Below are 25,029 nucleotides of genomic sequence, written 5' to 3' on the forward strand. Positions count from 1 at the left end.
ATTTGGGCTCTTATTTTTGTGATTTGGATTCTTCTGCTAAAGTTGGAGTTTTGGTGGTCTTCTCTTTCCAGCTCCCTTAGGTGATTTGTTAGGCTCTTGACTTCTTATCTGTTTTCTTGATGTGTGCTTGTAGAGATATAAATTCCCCTTTGAGAACTGCTTTCAGGGCATCCCAGAGGTTTTGGCAAGATGGTTCTTCATTTTCATTTGTTTTCAAGAATCTTTCAATTTCTACTTTGATTTCAGTGTTGACCCAGTAGTTGTTCAGCATCATGCTATTTAGTGTCCATGTCTTTGGGGGCTTTGGGGAAATGTTGTTGTGTTGATTTTATTTTTATTTCACTGTGTTCTGAGAATGTGCATGGCAAGATTTCAACCTTGTGGAGCTTGTTTATGCTTGATTTATGGCCAAGGATGTGATCAGTCTTGGAATATGTTCCATGTGGTGATGAGTAGAATGTATATTCTCTTGTTGGTTGGAATAATCTGTAGGTATCTATTAAGCCCATTTGGTCAAATGTCAAGTTTAAGTTCTAGATCTCCTTGTTAATTTTTTGGCCTTGATGATCTATCTAGGGCTGTCAGTGGGGTATTCAAGTCCCCTTCTTTAATAGTGTTGGAATCAATATCTTTTTTTAGTTTACCTAGTAGTTGCTTTATAAAGGCTGGTGCTCCTGTGTTGGGTGTGTTTATGTTTAGGATGGATATTTCTTGTGGGTGTATTGAACCCTTTACATTATGTAGTGTCCTTTTGCATCTTTTTACATTTTTAATAGTTTAAGGTTGGTTTGTCTGATATTAAGATTGCAACTCCTGCCTTCTTTTGTGATCCATTTGCCTGGAAACTCGTTTTCCAACCTTTAACTTTGTGTCTGTATGCATCCCTTGAAGTGAGATGAGTCTCCTGGATGCAGCAAATAATTGGGTCATAGTTTCTTATCCAGTCTGCCATTCTGTCTTTTCATGGTACATTTAGTCCTTTCACATTCAGGCTGATTATTGAAATGTGATTGTTTATACCTGTCATGAGGTTCTTATAAAGTTTTTCCTTTGTTTTCTTTTGGCTTTGGGGTTAATGTATGCATGTGTTTTCAAGTTTCTTATGCTGTATTCTCTACTGATCCTGTGCTCTTCTGTTCTCTTGGGAAGTGTGTGGTCAATCTTTTTTTTCTTTCTTCTGTGCTTAATACCTTTTTAAGTGTCTCCTGTAGAGCTGGTCTGGAAGCTGCATAATCTCTTAGGGTTTGGATGTCTGGGAAGGATTTTAATTCTTCATCACTGATGAAGATGAGCTTGGCTGGATAGGAAATTCTTGGTTGAAATTGTTTTTCTTTGAGGACTTTGAATATAGGGCTTCAGTCCCTTCTTGCGTGCAGTGTTTCTGCCGATAGGTCTGCGGCTATTCTGATTGGTTTTCCCTGGTAGGTAGTCTGACCTTTCTCTCTTGCTGCCTTTAGGATTTTTTCTTTTGTGCCTACTTTGTGTAGGCGAATTACTATGTGTCTAGGGGTGGGTCTTCTAATTTGATGTCTTGTGGGAGTTCTCTGTATCTCTTGTGCTTGGCTGGTCACATCTCTGATGAGATGGGGAAAGTTTTCTTGGATTACTTCCTGGAATACTTGTTCCAAGTTGTTTTCCATTTCCCTTTCTTCTTCTTGGATACCAATTAGGTGTAGGTTTGGCTTCTTGATAAAATCACACACATCTCTTGTAGGCTTTGTTCTTTCTTTCTGAGTCTTCTTTCACTGATCTCTTTGGAATTTTTCCTCCTCCTTTTCTTGCCATACCCTTTGTCCCGCAGCTGGATCAGGGTAGGGAGTGGGGGGCCTGGAACTCAGCACTTGTCAGGTCCCTCTGAAGTTTGTGCTCTCAGGATATTATAATCCCTTTGGGCCATGATGAAGCCCTGAGTAGTTGATCCTCCAGAGATTGAATCTGTTGTTCCGTGGTGAGCAAGTTAGAGCACTTTCCTGCCCCACCTTCAATATGGTGGTGTGGTGCCTCTCTTGTCCCCTTCTGTGGGAACTTGCCTCTGGAGTCCATCTCCAGCCCCTTCCAGCACCCTGCAAGGTGCTGAAGTGATTGCATATTCTTCTTTGTTTTTCTTTTTCTTTCTTTGAATCAAAGTCTTACTCTGTCGCCCAGGCTGGAATGCAGTGACATGCTCATGACCACTGCAGTCTCGACCTGGTGTGCTCAGGTGATCCTTCTACCTCAGCCTTCCTAGTAGCTGGAACTACAGGAACACACCACCATGCCCGGCAAATTTTTTATTTATTATAGAGACAAGGTCTCACCAAGTTGCCTAGGCTGGTCTAGAACCCCTGGGCTTAGGCAATCCTCTCACCTATGTCTCCCGAAATGCTAGGATTACAGGCATTACATGCCCAGCTGTTTTTTATTTTCTTTACAACTCTTTGAAATTTAAAAAATTATCTTAGCTCTCAAGCTGTATAAAACAGCACACAGACAATATTGGGGTATAGTTTACTGACTTCAGTCTTGGAACATTAAAGAGTTTATAGCACACCCAAAAATTGTTGGCAAGGATGTGGAGCAATAGGAACCTTTATATACCCCTGTGTACTGCTACATTTGAAAGCATCCCAACATTATCTAGAAAGTTTGAAGATGTATATCTCTTCTTAAAAAACAACCACAAAAACCCTGCAATTCTATTTTTGGAGCCAGAAGATCGTTTCAATCATATACTTTAAATCTTGCAAATTTCACATGGAGCAAGTTGTAGAAGATTATATACAACATGATAGCATTCATATAAATACGAAGGAACTGAACAGTATGAATATGCCATAAGAAAAAAATGAAAAAAAAAAGAGAATAAAACCATTTGAAATTGTTATGCTAAACTTTTCTACAATTGACAATATCTCTTCCTAATCATTAATTCACCTGGTGTTTTAACCCTATAAAATAAATTGTCACCAAATTGTGAGAAGCTAATGTACTATTGAATATTGCCTGTGGTTTTTAAAATAATTTTTTTAGTTGTTTTCTATCTACGACTATAAGGAGTTTTATAACACAAAGTAGTTAATCACCACCCAGTGTCAACATCACTGTAATTCATTGGGTACAGTGCGACCTTTAGCCTTCTACTATGTTTTTGGAAATGTTTTCCCACTCTTAGACTCTTCTAAAGAGAACTTCTTTGTAAACATACGTGGTCATTTAAGAAGGAAATAGAGAAGTGAAATAGATGTTGCCAAGAAGCAGGCTTGAGAGTCAGGGGTGCATCCTCAAGTGGGGGTCACATCAGATGTCACCAAGAGCTTGTCAGAGCCAATCTGTATAATTGTAGCAGAAACCATTGCTCTGTCTCCCAGATCCTTCAGTTAGCATGACTGCTGTTCAAGATGCTTTTTGTGTCTGTTTTGTTGTTTGAGGAAACCACAACATTGAAAGATGAGTGACTTACCTAAGGTCACACGCAGTGAATTAGCAGCAGAGTCAAGACTGAAACCCAGGCTTTCTAATTCTAGATGCATTTCCCTTCAGCGTAACATTCTGCTACTTCCTCTGCTACCTAACATTTCTGTGTTTATATTCTTTTTCACGGAGGGTGTGTTCAAGACTTGCTCCCCTCCCCTCCCTTTTTATTGTCTGCTTTTTCTGACATCTTTGAGTACTGATTGTGTTAGTGAAGATAAAACTATTATTAAAACCTTATGGAAGTTCATCAGTTTGACATCCCCATGGGAAAAAAAAAGTGCATCTTAACCCCTGCTTCACATCAACTCTAAGCTGATTGCAGATCTCAAGGTACAAAGCAAAACAATCAACATTTTAGGAAACATAGGAGAACTTCTCCATAACCCTGGAATTTTATTAAATTTGACCTGATTAATGAATTTTCATTTACCAAAAGATGCCATAAAGAATATAAAAAAGCAACCGGGCTTAGTGACTCAGCCTGTAATCCTGCACTTTGGGAGGCTGAGGTGAGTGGACTGCCTGAGCCCATGGGTTTGAGACCCACCTGGGCAACTTGGCGAGACCTCATCTCTACAATAAATCAAAAAATTAGCCGGGCGTGATAGCACGCGCCTGTAGTTCCAGTTACTTGGAAGACTGAGGTGGAAGGATCGCCGGAGCCCAGCAGGTCAAGGCTGCGGTGACCGGGAGCAGCCACTGCACTCCAGCCTGGGTGACAGAGTGAGACTCCAACTCAAAAAAAAAAAAAAAAAAAAGAGTATAAAAAAGCAAACCACAGAGTGAGATATGTTTGTATGCATGTAGCTGAGCTTTAAAAGGCTCAGTTTAAGAATGTATAAAGAACTCTTGCAAATCAAAAAGAAAAAGGCAGGCCATTTTTTAAAAGTCCAAATTCTTAAACAGACTCTCTATAAAGAAGGATATACAGAAGATCCTGAACATATGAGAAATATAAAACCATCAAGGAAATATAATCAAAACCATAACACGGTTACTTACCAGAGAGGCGGAAGTGAAAAAGTTGGAAAATGTCAAGTATTGGTGACGGTATGGAAAAGCAAACTCTGATGCACTGCGAGCAGGAATGTAAGTAAGTACGGACATTCGAGATAACAGGCATAACAGTATCTGCTAAAAGCTGATTATATGCATCTCCCATGACCCAGCAGCTTTGCTCCTTAATATATTCCCAACAAAAATGTACACACCCATGTAAAATGTCAAGCTAAGGCACGAGGAGCCTTGGAGGCAGTCTTTGTAAACACAAATTTTCAGGCTAATGGAACACAAAAGAAAGCAGGAGTTGTGATCTTAATATCAGACTAAATATCCCTTAAGCTATCAAAAATTTAAAAAGATACAGAAGGTCACCACATAATTATAGAAGGTTCAATCCATCAACAAGAAATATCCATCCTAAACATATATGCACCCAACATAGGAGTGCTAGCTTTCATAAAGCAGCTTTTAGGTAAACTGAAAAAAGATACTCTAACACTATCATAGCTGGGGGCTTAAATACCCCACTAACAACCCTAGACAGATCATCAAGACAAAAAAATCAACAAGGAGATTGGGAACCTAAATGTGACACTTGACCAAATTGATACCTTCAGAACACCCCACCCAACAACCAGGAATATACACATTCTACTCATCACCACATGGAACATACTCCAGGATCAACCACATCCTCGGCCATAAATCAAGCATAAACAAATTTCATAAGATTGAAATATCGCCATGCACCATCTCAGACCACAGTAGAATAAAAATAAATATCAACACAAGCAAAGTTCCTCTAAAACCTACAACGACATGTACACTAAACAGCATGATGCTGAACAACTCCTGGGTCAACACAGAAATTAAAAGATTCCTGGAAACAAATGAAAACGAAGAAACATCTTACCAAAATCTCTGGGATGCCATGAAAGCATTACTAAGAGGGGAATTCATATCTCTATGAACACACACGAAGAAAATAGAAAGATCACAAGTTAACAGCCTAATAAATCACCTAAGGAAGCTGGAAAAGCAAGACCACCAAAACCTTAACTTCAGCAGAAGAATTCAGATCACCAAAACAAAAGCCCAAATACAAGACATAGAAGACAAAAATATAACAAAAAAATCAACGAAACGAAAAGCTGGTTCTTTGAACGGATAAACAAGATTGGTGGACTTCTAGCTAGACTGACCGAGAAAAAGAGAGAGAAAGCCCAAATAAATACAATCAAATGCAAAAGATCAAGTCTGACCCCAAAGAAATACACAGCTGACCCCGAAGAAATACAAAAGATTTTCAGAGATTATTGTGTACACTTGCATGGAAACAAACTTGAAAACCTAAATGAAATTGGGGAATTTCTGACATCACACAACCTCCCCAGGTTGAAACAAGAAGAAATCAAGTCCCTAAGTAGACCAATAACAACCCAGGAAATCCACTATGTCATAAGAAAACTACCTACAATAAAAGCCCTGGACCAGATGGCTTTCCAGCAGAGTTATCACAAATGAAAAATAGCACATGATATATACTCTCTTGAACACTGTTTTTTTCTTGCCCAAAAACATATCCTGGAAGTCACTCTAAATCAGTTGATAAAGGTATATTCTTTTTTACAGTAGTAACCCTGCAGGTGTTTATTGAGCCAATCTCCTATGCTTGGACATTTAGGTAGTTTGCAGTACTCTGCAATTGCATGTAACGCTGCAGTGGATACCATGTACATATGTTTCTTTTTTTTCTTCAAATCACTAGAGGTGTATCCTTAGCATAAATTCCTTCAAGTCCAAATGCTAGATTGAAAATAAATACATAGTTTGCAGAAAATGCTAAATTCTGCCAGCAATGTATTGAGAATGCCAGTTTTTCTCACACTCGTGATAGTATAAAACTTTTGAAGTTTTGCCAACCTTTTGGGTGAGTAATGGTATCTTAGTATAGTTTCAATTTGAATTTCTCTTATAAGGGAAGTTAAACATCTTTGTGTATTTTTGAGGGCCATTTAATATAGTTTTGTGAATTGTCTGCTCATATCTTCATTTTCTATAGGATTTTTGGTCTTTTGTTTCCTCAATTATTTAAAGGTTTATATGTATATTAAGGATACTGGTTCTTTGTGAAGCATGTTATGAATATTTTCTCCATTTGTCATTTGTCTTTTAACTTATGGCTTTTGTCATGAAAAATTTTTTATTTTTATGTAGCAGATCTGTCAATGTTTTACTTCATTTGACTTTTGAATCATAGTTAGAAAGCCTTTCCCTTCAGATTATAGAGGAATTCACCCATGTTCTCTCTTCTAGTACATTTAGTTTCATAGTTTACATTGAGATCTCTGTTCCACTGGATTTTATTTTTGCATGCGGTATGAAAAACATTCAGTTTTATCATTTTTCAGTGACTAGTGGCCCCCCAAAAATTTTATTTAAAAAAAATCATCTTTGTCCCAGTGATTTGAGATATCATCTTTGTTATATGCTAAAGTTTCATATGTACTTGGGTCTGTTTCTGGGCTTTCTACTCTACTTACTATGTTGGTCTGTTTATTCACACGTTACTGCCGCATACAATTTTAAATACAGAAGCTTTGTAGGATTTTTTGATATCTGTTAGCCCTCTATCCTAGCTCTTTCTTTTCATTGTTTTCCTGGCTATTCTTGCATGTTTATTTTTCTAATGAACTTTAGTATCAAATTATCTATCTTCATAAAAAAATCTCATTGGCATTTTTATTGGGATCACATTAATTTTATAAGTTAACTTAGGGGAGAACAGATATCTTGATGTTGAGACATCCTAACTAAGAACAAGAATCTTTTAAAATTTGTTCAGATCTACTTTTTTGCCTTTCAAGAATGTTTTAAAATGTTTTTATATTAGTTTTGAATGTTTTTTAAATGCTTATTTCTAAGTAATCTATCATCTTTCTTGCCATTACAAATGTGTTTTAACCCATTATATCTTCTAACTGGTCATTTACTATTCATGTATATGAATATTATTGGTTTTGTGTATTAATTTTATATACTGCTACCTTGATGAATTGAGTTAGTTTTCTTATAGATTCTCTAGGGTTTTTAGGTATACTATCATATCACCTAAAAATAAAGACAGTTTTCTTTTATAATTCCTATTCTTCTCATTGTTTTCTTGTCTAATTGTACTGGCTAATAGCTCTAGAATAATGTTAAATAATAATGGAGATAGTGGCATCCTTGCATTACTTCTGATCTAGGAATGCCTCGCACCGTTCTCTATTGAGGAATATGCTGGCATCAGGATTGAGGCACAAATATATTTATGTTATGGACGTATCCATCCATTCCTGTATTTTTAAGAATTTTTATTAGGAATGGGTATTGGATTTTATCAAAGGATTTTTGGCATTTTGGACATAATCAAATAAATTTTCTCCTTTGACTCATTAATATGAAGAATTATACTAATCAGTTTTCTAATGTTGAGTCATCTTCACATTCTTGGTATAAATCTCATTTCATCATGATGTGTTATTTCCTTAATGTAGTGTTAGAGTCTGTTAGCTAATATATTACTTAGAATTTTTACTTCAGTATTCTTAAGTGATTTCAGTTTATAATTTTTCTTTCTGGGCATATATGCCATCTTTATTAGGTTTTAAGTGTTCATTGCTACATAAAACTATTATGGACATTTTCTTTAATTTCTTGTGCTCTGAAACAACATGCATACATTTGGGGTTATCAGGTTGTGGGTAAACAATTCTCAATTCTCCATGGGCCTCTGCAGCTCTGTACATCTTGTAAGTTAGATACTAACTGTCCTTTATTTCTTACTATCCCAACTTTTTCTTTGTGTAGCACAAGATACCGTCCAGCTTTGGAAGATAGAGATAGTATTTTCTTTTAAAGTAAAGGGCAGATTTCCTGATAGCCCTGAAAAATACTAGTATTACTCCCTCTAGAGCAGAACACAAATTTGCGTATCATTCTGTTTTCCTTCAGAACAAAGACTAGGTATGATTAATGTCCGTTGTAAAATATTCAAGTTCCATATCTCTCAGGGTTCTTAGTCTGTAATGCACCCCACTGGGAATCTAGATATTATCTGGCTCACATTGCACTGCCCAGTGGGAATTAAAGCTCAGGAAATTCACCCAAATGCTGATATCATGGCCCCTGCTATTGTTGTGAGTAAGTAATCATCTTTCATCTCTGAACCAGGGTCTTATTTTATACCAGCATCCATGAGATTGTGGCAGGTTAAATAAAATATTATACCCTTCACACTTCTTGCCACTGGCCCTTAAAGTTGTGGCAAAATTTCCTTGGAAACCATTTTGTGAAGTGGCTCCATGATAGCTTTCTCTGTCTCTGTTATGAAAACCAGTCAGTTCAAGCTTTTTGTCTTTAGGGCTCACCAAACGTGTTATGTGCTTATTTGCTTGTGGTACAGGGTTGGGCTCTTTTGAACTTCATTTGTCCAATGCTTTTTATTTTTTTGTGATTTCTCCCTGCTTATCTTTCATGAAGAACTGTCACTGTTACTTTAGGAAACTACAGTGCCTTCTTTTTTTTTTTTGAGTTGGAGTCTCACTCTATCGCCCAGACTGGAGTGCAGTGGCCGCTCCCGGCCATTGCAGCCTCAACCCGCTGGACTCTGGTGATCCTTCACCCTCAGCCTTCCAAGTAGCTGAAACCACAGGCGCGTGCTACCACGCCCAGCTAATTTTTGATTTATTGTAGAGATGAGATCTCGCCAAGTTGCCCAGGCGGGTCTCGAACCCGCGGGCTCAGGCAATCCACTCATCTCAGCCTCCCAAAGCGCAGGATTACAGGCTGAGCCACCGAACCCGGCTTACAGTGCCTTCTTAACTTGCTGTAATAAGAGGGAAAACATGCTTAGTAGCTAAAGTTATGAAGATGAATGTCTTTTGTGTTTTTTATAGGTCATGACTGTACAGTCATTATAAAGGTGAATGTTCTGTTCATTTTTCTACAGGTGGTGGTTGTTCAGGCAATTAGTGCTCTCTGTCAGAAATACCCTCGAAAGCACAGTGTCATGATGACTTTCCTGTCCAATATGCTCCGAGATGATGTACGTAGACTACTTTTTTCCCCCACTCTTACGAACTTTCTTTTTTTTTATTTTAAAAATGTGGGGTACAATTTGGGATTAGGTATACAAGTCATAGACTACTTTTTAACCATAGGAAGCTGCTCTCTTAAATTCTTATGATTGCCATTAAGTACCCTAATATTTTAAGCAGATTTCTTTATCTTCTCAGTATGCCTGTCAAGGAGTATACCAAAGTCTGGTTCTAGCTCATTACTAAACACGCCATTGCTTTGCTTTCCCATTTGGAGAAAAAAACACTTGTTTCTTTCATAGAGGTTGGGAAATGAAATGTGAATATTGTAAGAATGAGCCTTGGAGTATAAACATTTCTCCAAAATGTGTCCTTAGAATGATTGGCAGCTGTCTTCTCTTTTGCCAGGGAGGCTTTGAATACAAGCGGGCCATTGTGGACTGCATTATCAGCATCGTGGAAGAGAACCCTGAGAGTAAGGAAGCAGGCCTAGCCCACCTTTGTGAATTCATTGAAGACTGTGAACACACTGTTCTGGCTACTAAGATTCTACACTTGCTGGGCAAAGAGGGCCCCAGAACGCCTGTCCCCTCCAAGTATATCCGCTTTATTTTCAATAGGGTCGTCCTGGAAAACGAGGCTGTCAGAGCTGGTGAGTCTCATTGGAGCACTGATCGTGATGCAACTGCCAACCTTTTGAAATACTTAACTGAGGAGGGTGGTCACGAAACTGGAAAGTGAAGTTGCCAGATCTGCTTGATGGTCGGATTCAGGGGCATGCTCAAGGCTCAGACATGCAGCCCTTTCTTTGTACTTCCATTTCCATCCTCATTTTTGCTTTAGATTAGAGACAACAGTTGGCTATCAGTGTGATAGGAGGACTGTCACATGGCTCACCCAGGTTTTCAGAGTTATAGCCATATTATGTCTGTCTGTAGAATGTGTGCGTGTGTGTATCTGTTTTTTAAGTGACTCTTCCCCTAACCTTTCCTTCCCTTTAGCATGTGAGCAGGTCCAACTCCCTCCCATTAGAAGTTGCCCTCCTGTGAGCCTGTGTCTCTCACTAGCTACTGACTGACTCTTCCACTCAGAGAAAAACTTGAAGTAACTATTCCTAGCTTCCTTCATGAATTCATTTTCCATTTTCTCTTCAACTCATGATCTAGCTTTCTCCCTAAAAATTCTCTGAAGTTTTTATTCAAAATTACTTATAAACTAGTTGGAAATCCAAGTTTGATACTTCAGTGTGCTTCTTGTTGCTTACTATTCAGTCAGTGTGATGCACTGTTGACTACACACTTCATGAAATCCTCTACCTTTGACTTCCACAATGACCTGAATTCTTCTATCCCTCCTCACTCTTATTTATAGAGCTGCTCTTTCTAGGCCCATTCCTTAAAATACTAATTCTCCCTAGGGTTTTGTCCTCCCGGCATGCTCATTCTTCCTGGTGATCATTCTCAGAGCTCTACTTTATTCTTCCCGGTCATGTCTCTCTCCTGACCTCTGTGTCTAAATATCTAAGGCACTTCAAATTCAACCTGAAATTCAGACGAACCCAAACTGAAATCCTTCCCTTTGTTACCCACTCAGTTGTCAAGACAGAAGCTGATTCTACATTTACAGCCCCCATCGATTCTTCAGCAAAACGCTACCCATTCTGTCTTCTTAATATTTCTTCATTCTCGCTTTTCATGGGTGCTGACTTGGTGGTGTCATTTCAGATGCCTAACTAGTGTGACTGCTTCCAGACTCACATGTGTCCAGCCTGTTCTCCACATGCTCAAAAAAGATCTTTCAAATACACAAATGTGTCCCAAACTTAGTGTCCTTTAGTAATAGCTTTGAGATGAAACCATCCTCTGCTTTTGCCTTATCTCTCTTGTCTCTTGTTCTCCAGCATGGGTCCTGTGCTCAGCCTTGCCTGACTGTGTTTGGTACTGTGCCATGCTTGCTTCTCTGGGCAGAGGGCATTGGTACTTGCTTATTCACTCTGCCTCTGATACTCTTCTCCTGCCCTTTCCCTCTGGCTGCCTTGACTTGTTCTTCAAAATTTAGTTCACGTAACGTGTGTTTTGTCTTAACTTTTCCACCACCAATTCTGATTTGAGTTCCTTTCTCCATACCACATGGCCTCCTGGATGTAGCTCTACTTTGGATGGACTGGGTTGTGTTATGCCTCTTCACTGGCCCGCCCTTCCTACCAGAGTATAATGCCTTGAGGTCAGGAACTGTGTCTGTTGTCTACTCCCCACTCTAGCACAATTCCTGACAAAAGTTCGGTGAGCAATGAGCCTTTGTTGAATGAACGGAATTTTAACTGTAGAACTTGTTTTTGCATGTGGGGCTGGTTGTTTGACATGAGAACGTCATCACATCAGTGATGGGCCTGCAGAACTCTGTGCTTAAAAATATCAAGGAAATAAGATCAAGAAACTCTCAACAGAGCAAGAGAGTTTATCTCACTGAACACAGAGATACTTCTCTAATTTTTTTAAATGATTTTTGCTTACCTTTGAGAAACCAATATTTATGTTGCTTTGTTTTATGCTTCCTTATAGCTGCTGTGAGTGCTTTGGCTAAATTTGGGGCTCAGAATGAAAGCCTTCTCCCAAGCATCCTTGTACTCTTACAGAGGTGGGTAAGAGAATGTATTTGTTTTATAATAAGAATTCCACATGGCTGAATGCTGAAATCCTCCCTGTGCCACACCAGATGCACTACAGGGCCCGAGGGAAGAGCTGAAGGGGAATGTGGGGCTCGGGGGGCAGCCAATGGAATGGTGTTCTCTTTTTAGCAGTCAGGTAGCGCTGGGTATACGGCCCATCTGACTCTGGATTTCTCTTACTCAGTTTTGAGAAAGTGCTTGACTACATGGACCTTAATGTGTACAGCAGGGGCTAACTTTAAAAAGACCTCAGACAATTTGCTATGAGGAGTTGAAAATACTAGCTTTCCGTCATTTCTATGACTCCTTATTTGATGAGGAAAAGACTTGGTTTAGCAAACACTCTATGATCGCACCTTGTAGTTAATTGGAGCAGATAAATTACAAGCCAAAGGCTGGCTGGCTTAACTAAAACAAATTGCCATTTGAGGAATAACAGTGTCGATTTTGAATGCTGTTTATCTTTTTAGCATTCCTGTTTCTTAATTGCAGAGAAGCCTAAGTCTTTGTCAGCATCATGTGGTTGCAGATTGAAGAACATACTCCAGGCTGTAATCTCATGTTAGTGTGCTTTCCCTAGTTATTTCGATGCCTGCTTATGCAGTGCTTCTGATGTATGATGACAGTATTTCTTTAGTAAGTCGGAACCACACCCAAAATTTGTGGAGACTTCAGAAGCTCCTGTTGGCTGTTGTTGGGCTCTTTTTATAAAGGCAGTGTCAGGTGACCTGAACCGTGTTCTCTAGGGTTGTGAGAAAACTCTTGGAAGTCGTTGGTACTGTGACATGCCTGTTCTGTTTCCCCTGGACAGATGTATGATGGACACTGATGATGAGGTACGGGACAGAGCTACCCTCTATCTGAATGTGCTGCAGCAGAGGCAGATGGCACTGAATGCCACATATATCTTTAATGGTCAGTGAGAGCCAAGAATAAAGATAAATGTACTTTTGTTCTCCAAATGGTGTTTTGGAAGTATATTTCATGATAATTTGCATATGAGTTAACTTCACTAGGCAAATGCTGGGTTCTTATCTTTGAATGCACTACCATTTCTAAGGAAACATATTTATAGAGTTTTCTCTAATTTGGTAATGATAATTCCTGTGAAACAATTTATAAGAATAAATTTCTTAGACTAGGCTCAATGGCTTATGTCTGTAATCCCAGCACTTTGGGAGACCAAGATGGGAGGCCTGCTTGAGGCCAGGGGTTTGAGAGCAGCCTGGGTAACATAGCAAGACCTTGTCTCTACAAAAAGTTTTTAAAAATGAGCTGTATGCAGTGGTGTATGCTTGTAGTCCCAGCTACTCAGGAAGCTGAGGCCACACTTGAGCCCAGGAGTTTGAGGCTGTAGTGAGTTGTCATCACACCCATGCATACTAGCCTGGGTGACAGTGAGACCCTTTCTCTAAAATACGTATTTCTTAAAGCATGGAGGGGCCCAAGGAATGTTGCTTATTCTTGGCTCTCCTTGAACTCCCTCTTGGATGAGTTTATCCTTTTTTCCCTTTTCTTTTGCTGTCATTGTGCCCGCATGACTAAGTTGCTTTCTTTTCTGGGAGGTACTTATATTTTGCTGAAAATATTTATGCTCTGCTCCCATATGTCCTTAGATAAAATAAGATAGCTTATTGGTTTACAAGGCAGTTTTATATCATAGCCTTTAGGTTATACAGTTTGTGGTTATAGTTTTCTCTTCATTCAGAAAGCTAGATAAATGTTACAAATCTAGGCCTGTCTGGGTCTTGGGATTGGCAAGATATAGATTGTGATACTGAGATTTCTCTGTGTTTCACAGGTCTGATGGTCTCTGTACCAGGGATGGAAAAAGCCTTACACCAATACACACTGGAGCCTTCAGAAAAGCCTTTTGACATGAAATCAATTCCTCTTTCAGTGGCTCCAGTCTTTGAACAGAAAGCAGGTAATGGGAATAGTTAACTCTGTTAGTTTTTCTGTGTATAGTTTTGCAAAACTAGTAAATATTGGCATATTTTATAAACTAGAAAATATTAGAGTTTTTTTTTTTTCTCTAATTGTTTAATTGTCACTCCTACATCTTTTGGATCTATGACACATGGTATTTTTTTATTAGAGTTTTTTTTAAAAAAACTCATTTTTACACAAAAGCAAAAATATGAAGTGTTCCAAGACTAGGGTTTTTTCTTTTTTAAAATTCAAAGTGTTAAGCAGCATTTGAGGTTAGTCACCACTGTGTTTCTCAGAGCAGTAATAGTGCTGTCACTTCCTATGTTTATTTTCCGAAGTTGGTAATCTCTTAAGTTAATTAATTTTGCTGTTGGAGGTTTGTCTTGAAATAATGTATGGGACAATATCATAAAAAATGTTCCCAGCCAGACATGGTGGCACACATTTGTAGTCCCACCTACTCAGGAGGCTGAGGCAGGAGGATCTGTTGAGCCTAGGAGTCTAAGGCTGCGGTGAGCCGTGACTGCCACTCCATGCCAGCCTGGGCAACGAATGAGAACCCTACTCAAAGGGGAAAAAAAAGATAGACAAACAAACACAGGAAGTTAAGGTATTTGAAAACAAAGTGAAAAGAATACAAGACTATCCTGATTACAGTTAATTAACTAATTGAATGGAGTGAGGAATTAAGAGGTTTCTTAGATTAGAGAGTATGTAGTCTTCCTCTTGGGGACAAAAATTTTTTAAATAAAACATTTTCCCAAAAAATATCTAACTTTAAAACTCAAAAAAAAAAAAAAGAAAGAAAGAAAGAAAGAAAAGAAGGAAAACTCGTTTAGTGGTTAGAACACAGAACTGGGAATAAAAGATTTATGCCTAATTTTCAGCATTTCAGTTTTTCTGTTAATACAAGTGAATTTTCCTATTTTGATTGTGAGATTTGTGTTTATTCCTTCTTTTCTGAGGTTTGTTTTTTTTTTTTTTTTCATCCCATTTCATTTGAAACTGATTATTTTTAGGGCTTACTTTATTGTTTCACAACATATGTTCACAAAATACATTTTGAGTCCATTGGTGTGATTTAGCAACAGCTTGTTATATGTCTTTTAGAAGTTTCTGCCCTCATCTCTTTCTGTCTGCACTGTTAGTGAGGGGGAAGCTTACCTAATTGCTTATGTCTGTCCTTGCAGAAATCACACTTGTGGCTGCTAAACCAGAGAAATTGGTTCCTTCCAGGCAAGACATTTTCCAAGGTATGATGATTTGATGAGTATAAGTAATAATCATGTCTGTAGGCATTGTAAATATATAATAAAGTCCATTCCTTGTATTCAGTCTGATTAGTTCTCAGTACAGGAAGTCTTCATATGTTTGAAGATCATAGGGTACAGTTGCCGAGGCTACCTAGGGTCCATGGACGTTCCAGTTTCCAGTTGCTTACTGGGAACGTTGTTCTTTTTTGTTTGTTTTTTTTGAGTTGGAGTCTCAGTCGGTCGCCCAGACTGGAGTGCAGTGGCTGCTCCCAGCCACCGCAGCCTCACCTGCTGGGCTCTGGCGATCCTTCCACCTCAGCCTTCCGAGTAGCCGGAATTACAGGCATGCGCTACCACGCCCAGCTGATTTTTTGATTTATTGTAGAGATGAGGTCTCGCTGCCCAGGAGGGTTTCGAACCCGCGGGCTCAGGCAATTCACTCACCTCAGCCTCCCAAAGGCGCGGGATTACAGACTGAGCCACCGAGCCCGGCTGGGAACGTTGTTCTTATCTGCATCTTGTTGGCTATCGGGGAACTCAGATTCTAAAAAATTAGGAATTTAGATTCTATTTTGCTTTTATTAATCCAACATGTAAACTCACTTAAAATATATGTCCACAAGCTTTAGTGAAATAATTAGTTGAGTGTTCAACTAATAGTAAGGCTATGGAAATGAAAACATTTTAAGCATCCGAAGTAAAGTCTTCCCTTTCTTCTTTATGTCTTTATTTCTTTCCTTTTTTCTTAATAGAACAATTGGCTGCCATTCCTGAATTTTTGAATATAGGACCCTTATTCAAGTCTTCTGAGCCTGTCCAACTTACAGAAGCAGAGACAGAGTATTTTGTTCGATGTATCAAGCACATGTTTACCAATCACATTGTGTTCCAGGTGAGATATACCCTTGGCTCCTGCAGGGACTTAGTATCAATGGGTATACTTTGAGACAGTATCAATTCTCTTTACAAATGATTTTAGTTCCTTTTATACAAAATTAATTTGGCAGAATTTCTGGTTTTCTTTCCTAGCATCAGAACTATAGAGATGCCATCATTGATGGGTAATTTTTGATGGTTAAAATCTAAAAGGACATAGAACTGAAGTTGATGAAGAAGTTGGACAACATAAAGTATAACCTATTTTTAAAATCATCATTTAAAATCAGGGTTAAATGATGATTCCAGAGCCGAGGAATGGGTTGTGAGTGGGAAGGACACTGGCTTGAAAACACCTCTCATCCTTCACAACTTACCCATCTACTGACCTTTCAGTTTGACTGCACCAACACGCTCAATGACCAGCTGCTGGAGAAAGTGACTGTGCAGATGGAGCCATCAGATTCCTATGAAGTGCTGTGTTGTGTCCCAGCCCCCAGCCTCCCTTATAATCAGCCAGGAACATGTTACACTCTTGTCCGCTTGCCTGATGATGACCCTACAGCAGGTACCAACCCACTGAAGGGAGGGGATCCCCATGCAATTCACAGTGCATCAGCCTGTGAGTTCCTTAGGTGGCTGGACAGAGGTTCAGTGTGGAAGAGTGTGGTTCCTCCCTGGCATTTAATGGAGTGAGTGAGAGTGCGCATGAGAGAGTAAATAATTGGTTACTACTGCAGGCATACTAATTTTAATATTCAGTCTCTGAGTAAAATTTGCTGGACATTTAATCTTAAAAGAGAAACTGAATGTATCCAGTGGCAGCCCACAGAGGAACTCAGGCTTTCTTTTATAATGATGTAACCATGAGGGAGGGTCTTCAGACCTGATGTCGCCTTGAAGAATCATGACCCCTTCCCCCTGATGTTTCTATCCAGGGCATCCTGCAAAAACTTGGGTTATTTTGTAAATTGTTGGCATTCAAATACCTCATTTGTGAAGGTTCTGGAACCTAAGGCTGGCGTCTGATAGTATGTTGCATCCTAGTGAGTGGCTCCGTCAGCCATGTGTGTCCATGTTTGAGAAAAGCTTTGTAATTCTCTACTTGACCCAGATGCAGGGGAAGAAATGGCCCCTAACAGAGAGCCAGCTGCCAAAAGTATTTATGCATCTGGGGGTTGGGAAGGCCCTGTAGCCTGTCTCTTGTAAATGGCAACCATTGTTGTACTTGATTTTATCTCCGTTTTCCCCGTTGAGTTCTTCTCTTCCGTAATTCACTATAGAATACTCATAATTGTTACCCAATTTTCACAGAAATAAGACACATCTCTCGGTTATGTTTGAACAACTTTTACTACTAGTAAGTACAAGAAAAAGAGAAGTTAATAAAATTAACAAATACTGGGGAAGTTACAGAGTTCCAAGAAGTCATAAAACTACCAGTGAGTAGTTTTCACTGGTCATCGTTCACTTGCACTGGGGGCTCACCCTGCTGGCTGTCAGCCCCTCTCCTGACTCCCTTCACAGATGCTGGTTCCCAGGAACCCCTGCCCAGTCTTGTCTGTGTTGAGCCGTGGACCCAGGCTGCTCAGACTCTACCACAAGGTAGCTTCATGCTGACATCACTGCTGAATCTGATGCCCAGGCTGCTCCCTTTCCTCTGGCCCTGGGTGGATTGTACTTCTGTTCTCTAGTACCCAGGATCCGTGACCCTGAGGAGGAAGGTGCTTCCCACCTGGCTCCAGTGTTTCCCCTCAGGGCTCCAGGCCCTCTGACTTCAACCAGATTACCTCCCTGAGCCCTTGGTGAGGTTGCTGTAGCTTTGCTTCCTTATAGCCTCTCTTTCTCCTGATCTGTTTCTGTCCAGGTAGATTTGTCTGAAGTGTGTCTGCTAGCCAGGAACTGAGCGGGCTGTACTTTTAGGTGAAGTTTGTGTTATTTACCCGTGTTCTAAGCTAGCTTCTTCCGTAGCCTGGAGCATTTTTACTTCCCTAGGTTGCCCCCAGCAGCCCTCTCTCCTTGTTTTACAGCTTCAATCTCAGGGACCTCTCACCAACTTTCTGTTTTTAAAGGGTACTGTTTTTAAAGGGTACTGTTATTTTGCCATGTAATTTCAGAGGAAAGTGAATTGCTGACCCCACTGAAGAGTCAGGCCCTTCCCAACTGAAAATGCTAGCTCCTTCCACTTCCTCAGGTTCATTTTGCTAACTGATAGCTCACACCCCGGGATGGTCTTAACAGAATCCAGTAGTCACGATTTTACAATACCAAAATACACAAAACAACAATATAGAAATTACATACAGTGTAGGGAAAAAACAGCAGAAAACACTCCTACCAAGAACAGAAGGAAGGAGAGGCTTTCTTGCCCCATCCACTGAGAAGTTCATTTCTTCTTAAAATGGACTTTTCATTTTAGCCCAGAGACATCAGGCTTGGTCTGCTGGCTGTGGACTCTTGTGCTTGATGGTTTGTTAGATTTTTGTTTATAAAAATTTGGAATTTAGAGAATTTTCTTTCATGTTAAACTCAGAGGGTTTCCTGATCAGTGCTAGAATGTAGTTATAAACTCTTGTCAGTGCATCTTGGAGGAAAAAAATGAACTTTTGTCTCAACACTGGAACTTTAAAAATTTTGTTAGTAGTCAATTTATAGCTGACTCATCACATACCTACTTAGAAACAAACTCCCAGCTGGGCTCAGTGGCTCAGCCTATAATCCCAGCACTTTGGGAGGCCAAGGCAAGTGGATTGCCTGAGCCTGCGGGTTCGAGACCCACCTGGGCAACTTGGTGAGACCTAATGAACCAAAAATTAGCCAGGCATGGTAGCGCGCGCCTGTAGTTCCGGCTACTTGGAAGGCTGAGGCGGAAGGCTCGCCAGAGCCCAGCAGTTTGAGGCTGCGATGGCTGGGAGCCTGCCACTGCACTCCAGTCTGGGCGATAGAGTGAGACTCCAACTCAAAACAAAAAAAAACCTCCTTTTTATTCTAAAGTTTCTGTCAAAATTCTCAAATGTTTAATCCATAGCCAATCCAAAATCTGTGCTACGTAACAAAAGAAGTGAAATTCCAGGGCATGGATGGTAACAGGAGTCTTTTACCCAGTCCTTCCTGTTTACACTTCCACAGATGTCCCAAATTTTACCTGTCACTTTGAGATCTGTGCATCATCCCTATGTGTTTCATCTCAGAAAAATGTTTGTTCCTTATAATCACAGGGAAAAAATAGAAATTCTTGGTTGTGATTTCCTTCAGCTTAGAAATGGTGTAGCATAGACAAAAAGAATATCAGTCTTGTAGACAGATAGGGATTTGAATTTTGGTGCTGCAACATACTGACTGTGAACTTGAACAAGTTATTTAATTCTCAGAATTGTTAAAAGGATGAAATGAAATAAGTTGCTTAAAATGGTGCCAGACACATAATAAATAATAAATAGAAACTGTGACTGTGTAATCCTAGAACTATCCACTTTTTTTTATCCTCTTCAAAATCATATCTTCCACAGTTCAAAAGATACACACTATCCAGTCTCTTCCAGAAAGTAGTTCCATTAGTTATTCTCTTCTTTGTTCTATCTTTAATCTTTCCCGCTATCCTTTCTGTATAAATGTATAAAAATCTAACCTCGGCCAGGCTCGGTGGCTCAGTCTGTAATCCCAGCACTTTGGGAGGCTAAGGCAAGTGGATTGCCTGAGCCCACGGGTTCAAGATCAGCCCTGGCAACCTGGCGAGACTTCATCTCTACAATAAATTAAAAAATTAGCCAGGCATGGTAGCACACACCTGTAGTTATGGCTTCTTGGAAGGCTGAGGTGGAAGGATCACCAGAGCCCAGCAGGTCGATGGTGGAGTGGTCATGAGTGTGCAACTGCACTCTGGCCTGGGCAACAGAGACTCCAACTCAAGAAAACAAACAAGAACAAAAGAAACTAACTTCTCTGAAAAAAACCTGCTTTGATTCTACATTGAGATATTACCATAACACCTTCTTTCCATAAGTCTATTTAATTAGTCGTACTTTCATCCTCCAAAAATTTCCCCATTTACCCCCAAAATTTTAGAAAAGCCTTTAAGGCTACATTCCTTCTTATCATTCATTCTCATTTGGCAGCTTTCTTTCCTGTGAATATTTATTGCACCCATAACATTTTATTTATATCTATCTATCTCACACACAGCATTTTACCGATTGCTGCCCACTTTAATACCCTTGCCAAGTTAACCTTTTATTCCACTACCTACTCCAAATCATTCTAATCCTTACATCGCTTTTATTATAAGACCATCAGGCTTAATTGCATCATGTTTCTCATCATCTGGAATCATTTCTACACATGTACATAACTTATTTTAAAACAGTCTTTAATAGCAAATATTCATCCTGAGATCATCTTTAACAGTCTGTGTATGTGCATTTCTTTACTCTGATGTTCATTAACCATACAGCCTGCCATGTAACCATTCATAATTCTGACTTCTTGCCTCTCTGCCTGTACTTACTTAAAGCACTATTTTCAATCAATGAGCTCCCCTCTGAATATGCCACCTCCCATCCGTTTTTTGTTTGGTAGGAACCATGTTAACTCTTGGCATTCTGTACTAAATCCACAACCCCAGTGAGGTAAGATCTATCTCAGAGGTTTTACTTAGACTCACCTCCACTTACCCACTGGGATCCCTACTAATGAAGATTGATGAAACTTTACATTCTTTCAAGCCAAAACATTTCACCTGAATTTTCATCCAAATACTAAAAAAGCAAATTGGTAAACATTCCTATACAGTCACCATTTCACCTGCCTTTATCATGAGAATGTGCTTCAGTCTGGCTTTAAAATCAATGTTCCTACAATCTACCCCATGATAAAATCTCCAGGATTCTCAGTCTTCAGACCTCCTATTCACCTGCTCACTTTTGGACTCAGTCTGTCTTTATTCAGACTGCCTGAAATATCTGTCCTTCCCTTTTAAGCCAGCCTCCTATCCTATCTGATCTTCTTTTTTCACTCCATCATCATCAATATCCCTAATTTTTCTTGCTGACTCTATTTAAATGATCCCATCGCTCCAGGAGGCAACATAAACATGGCATATCCACTCATTCCACCTTTTGCCTTAGGGGGAAAATCAAACCCTGCTTAATGGATCCACTCAGTCTTTTTCATTCACTACCTGTCATTGAAATGGGTCTGCAGGGTGCATATATGCGAGCTTCCTCCGGACCGCCTTGCCGTCTCACAACTCTCCTCTCTCTCCTCCTGATCTCCAGCAGCTGTCAGAAGTCCTAACTGAGGACACGGATGTGGTGCTTGCTCATGCATCGATCTCTGTATGGCCACTTATGCTCCTGACACTGCCTGTGTGTCAACAGAACTTTAAGGCAGCCTAGACCTGCATACAGGTTCTGTTTATATACTTTTCTTGTTTTCCATATTTCATATTTTGGATCGAGTTTAAATGGACAACACCAACTCTAACATTCCTAAATAATTCTGAGAGTGATTTAAAATGTTGGCTGGACACAGTGGCTCACACTTGTAATCCCAGTACTTTGGAAGACTGAGGTGAAGGATCACTTGAGACCAGCAGTTTGAGATTCACCTGGGCAACATAAATTTTTTTTTTAAATCTACAAAAATTAAAGTATTAGCTGAGTATGGTGGCACACATTGGTAGTGCCAGCTGCTCGGAGGCTAAGGCGGGAGGGTCACCTGAGCCCAGAATGTCAAGGCTATGGTGAGCCACTCCAGGCTGGACGACAGAGTGAGACTGACTCGATCACCCAAACAATAAATTATACTGTTCCCTTCATTCCATTTTTTAAAAAAACAATAATACTTCTGTTCCATTTTTGCTCTGCTAATTTTGTTAGCAACCACATTAAACACAAAACCAACAATTGTCCAACCCTCATACTCACAGAGCTTAAACTGCTAAGCATCTGCTTTCAAGATCCTGGCCTCCAGTGGCTGGCCACTGCCTTCCATGCGGGTTGGCCTGCCTTTACCAACACCCTCCTTGAACACCCTTCTTTTCTGTTTCCCCATTTCTTGCATCTGTTCCCTGAGCCCAGCATGCCACCAGCCTGCCCCTAAGGGATGACGGCTCCACCAGCTGGGAGCTCAGCATTGCTCTTTCCCTGGTCCCTGGTGTGAGGCCATCTCCCTTCTCACCCACCTCCCATCCCTTCTTTCCCAAGAGTCTTCCTTCACATCCCCTCTCACATACGTGGTGACAGTATGCTTGGCCACACACCCTCTGACGCACCTACGTTCTTCCCAGCCCCACAGCAGTTCTCTGTTGCTCAGTCTTGTGCCCTGTCCCCCCAAGAACACACACATCTGAGCCTGAGAGCTCCCCCTACCTGGGCCTCCCGTCAGTTGCATCCCCTTCCCCTTCTCCTTCATAGCATCCATAGCTCTTCAAAATGGTTCCTTCTTCTTCCTCTCCTTCTCCTTCTCCTCTCCTTCTCTCCCTCCCCTCTCCCCTTCTGGGCCTGTCTTTCTCTCCGTGGCTACTGAGGACATGGTTGTCTCACTTTTGGATTTCTCAGGAATCCTCCATCTTACCCGGAGTCTCACTGGCATGCCTACTTCCCCAACACCGTGTCCACCTGTCCTTCTGCTACGACTGGCCGTCCTGCGTAGAGGCAGGTGTGTACCTTTCAGTTCCCTTTCATGATGCCCTCTAGCTCGATTCCTCTTCCTCCCCTTGCTCAGAATTGGATTTAAATATACAGCTCAGTGTGTCCTTCCCACGCAGCCTTTTCCTTTTCTTGTTGCCTTTCTCCAACATTCCTCTGTGTACGTGGCTGTCTTTGGAACTGTGCCTCCCCACCTGCACCCTTTTTCCTTCCGTGTCTTTGGGCCACCTTGGGTCCTGTAACTCTTTTTCTCAATTGATGCTCTTGGACTGGCCTCCTTGTCCTGGGTTTCCTTATTGTGGGGCCGCTTTGTCCTGTATTTACATAGGCTACTAGGAAGCACCACTCAGTGAATGCTAGATTATTCTCTTGAGGTTTACTGTATGATTCCTCAGCCAGTCCTCACCCAGCAGCATGCAGTCCATACCCTCTAGAAAGTCAGTCCTGCTGCACTGACAGTTCCCACCAGTGGCTTCTTGTCAGAATCCATCTTTATCCCTCTCTTCTCAGTGGCTCTGTTAGCAGCCACTTGAGCCATACGTTTCCCACGAGGATGTCCAGTGCCAGCCTGTCCCCTCTCCCGTCCCCTTCCCCTGACTTTCTGTTGTGTGTGCAGCCCTCTGTGATCTTTCTCCAACTCTCACCTAATCTGTCTTCTTGCAGCTCCACCAACTCAGAACTGTGCTCAGATCCGTGAGGCGCCCCTTTTATTTACTTGCTATCCTCTTTTCTCCTGTCATGACCTCTGACCTGAGTCTGGAGCAGTAGCTGTTTCTTCCACCAGTGTCTGTGACATTAAAGCGATGGCCTTCCACCCACATCCACCTGAGGACTGCCCCTCTGCCACCGCTCCTAAATGAACACCCCTAGTGCCATCCCTGCATGCCTCTCCTCTCCACTGTGCCACTGGGAACGTGCTCATCTTCCTGGATGTGCACCTTGAGACTCAGTGCTCACTCCCAGCCTCCTCCACCCCCCCCACACCCTGTGCCACATCTGTTCCCTCGCCTTTCAGGCTGGACTTTCTGGGGCTTCCCGGTAACCTGTGTTAAGTGCACTGCACTGATCTCTCTCCAACACCGTGTTCTGTGGACTACGCTGATGGCTTCAAATCTCTTTCCAGCAAAGTATTCGGGGCAGCAGCACACCACATGCTGGCTCTCACTGCGGTGCTCTCATCTCCCCCTCTCCTCCCGCAGCTTCACATACAGTCCCCTGGACTCCCAGGTCCGAGGCATCTGAGTGCTCCTCACCTTGGCCCTCCCTAATACCCTTCTTCATTCAACATTTTGCAAAACTCACACTCTGCGTCACCCCGAGCCCTCCATCCCCTTCTTTAATTTCAACTGTTTTCCTCTACTTTTCCCTTCTTTCTATGCCTCTCAGTAGTTGCTTTTACTTACAGCCAGTTCTCATGTGAAAACTTCATTTGAGCAAACTTAACATCATACTTCAGCTATCCCTTCCGAATTTCCTTGGACTGTCTGCACTGTCACAGATATTAATATCTGTTTTATCAGCTCCCATCTGTTATCACAGGGATGAATACATCTTTCTCTTCTAGAGGTGTGCTCCCTTAGTGATACCCGCCTGCTTCTCACGAAATACAGACCACCTTCACCAGATAAGCCACCCACCACTCTCCAGTTGGTCAGACCCATGTCATCCAGGTTGCTGTCAATGGCCCTCATCACCTAATCTTTCCACAAGCTTTCTTATCAGCCAAACTCTTGAGTTTAAATGTTCCATCCCCCCAAGATTCATATACCCCACTTCTTCATATCTTAACCTTATGTGGTATTTGCTTCAGATCTTTTTTCTAGAAATGCGGATAGAATCAAGACTTCCTCTGTATCACTCCCCAAAGTAAGTTAACTCGCTCCCTTCCAGGAGAAAATCACTACAGGAGTTTGTCCTAATCCTCAGCCATGTAATTTTACTAAATATTTACATGTCCATAAATAATATGCAAAACATATTATTCTTTAAGGATTTTTTTGTTTTTGAGTTGGAGTCTCACTCTGTCACCCAGACTGGAGTACAGTGGCCTCTCCCAGCCCCACCGCAGCCTCGACCTGCTGGGCTCTGGCGATCCTTCCGCCTCAGCCTTCCAAGTA

General features: G+C 40.9%; 1 protein-coding gene across 1 annotated transcript in view; it reads left to right on the forward strand.

Moving 5' to 3' along the window:
* Positions 1 to 9,448: 9,448 nt before the first annotated feature.
* Positions 9,449 to 25,029, forward strand: part of LOC103250767 (coatomer subunit gamma-2) — a gene marked incomplete at its 5' end in the record, with an annotated part of 25,350 nt that continues 9,769 nt past the window's right edge. Inside the window, 8 exons of the mRNA XM_008049362.1 lie at positions 9,449 to 9,544; positions 9,945 to 10,188; positions 12,098 to 12,173; positions 13,016 to 13,119; positions 14,006 to 14,131; positions 15,327 to 15,389; positions 16,142 to 16,281; positions 16,662 to 16,833. Of these exons, the coding sequence (XP_008047553.1) occupies positions 9,449 to 9,544; positions 9,945 to 10,188; positions 12,098 to 12,173; positions 13,016 to 13,119; positions 14,006 to 14,131; positions 15,327 to 15,389; positions 16,142 to 16,281; positions 16,662 to 16,833 (1,021 nt within the window). The remainder of the gene's footprint in view (positions 9,545 to 9,944; positions 10,189 to 12,097; positions 12,174 to 13,015; positions 13,120 to 14,005; positions 14,132 to 15,326; positions 15,390 to 16,141; positions 16,282 to 16,661; positions 16,834 to 25,029) is intronic.

This window comes from Carlito syrichta, unplaced genomic scaffold, assembly GCF_000164805.1.
Source record: "Carlito syrichta isolate Samal-C Ts95f unplaced genomic scaffold, Tarsius_syrichta-2.0.1 Scaffold132850, whole genome shotgun sequence".
In the NCBI taxonomy this organism is placed as follows: Eukaryota; Metazoa; Chordata; class Mammalia; order Primates; family Tarsiidae; genus Carlito; species Carlito syrichta.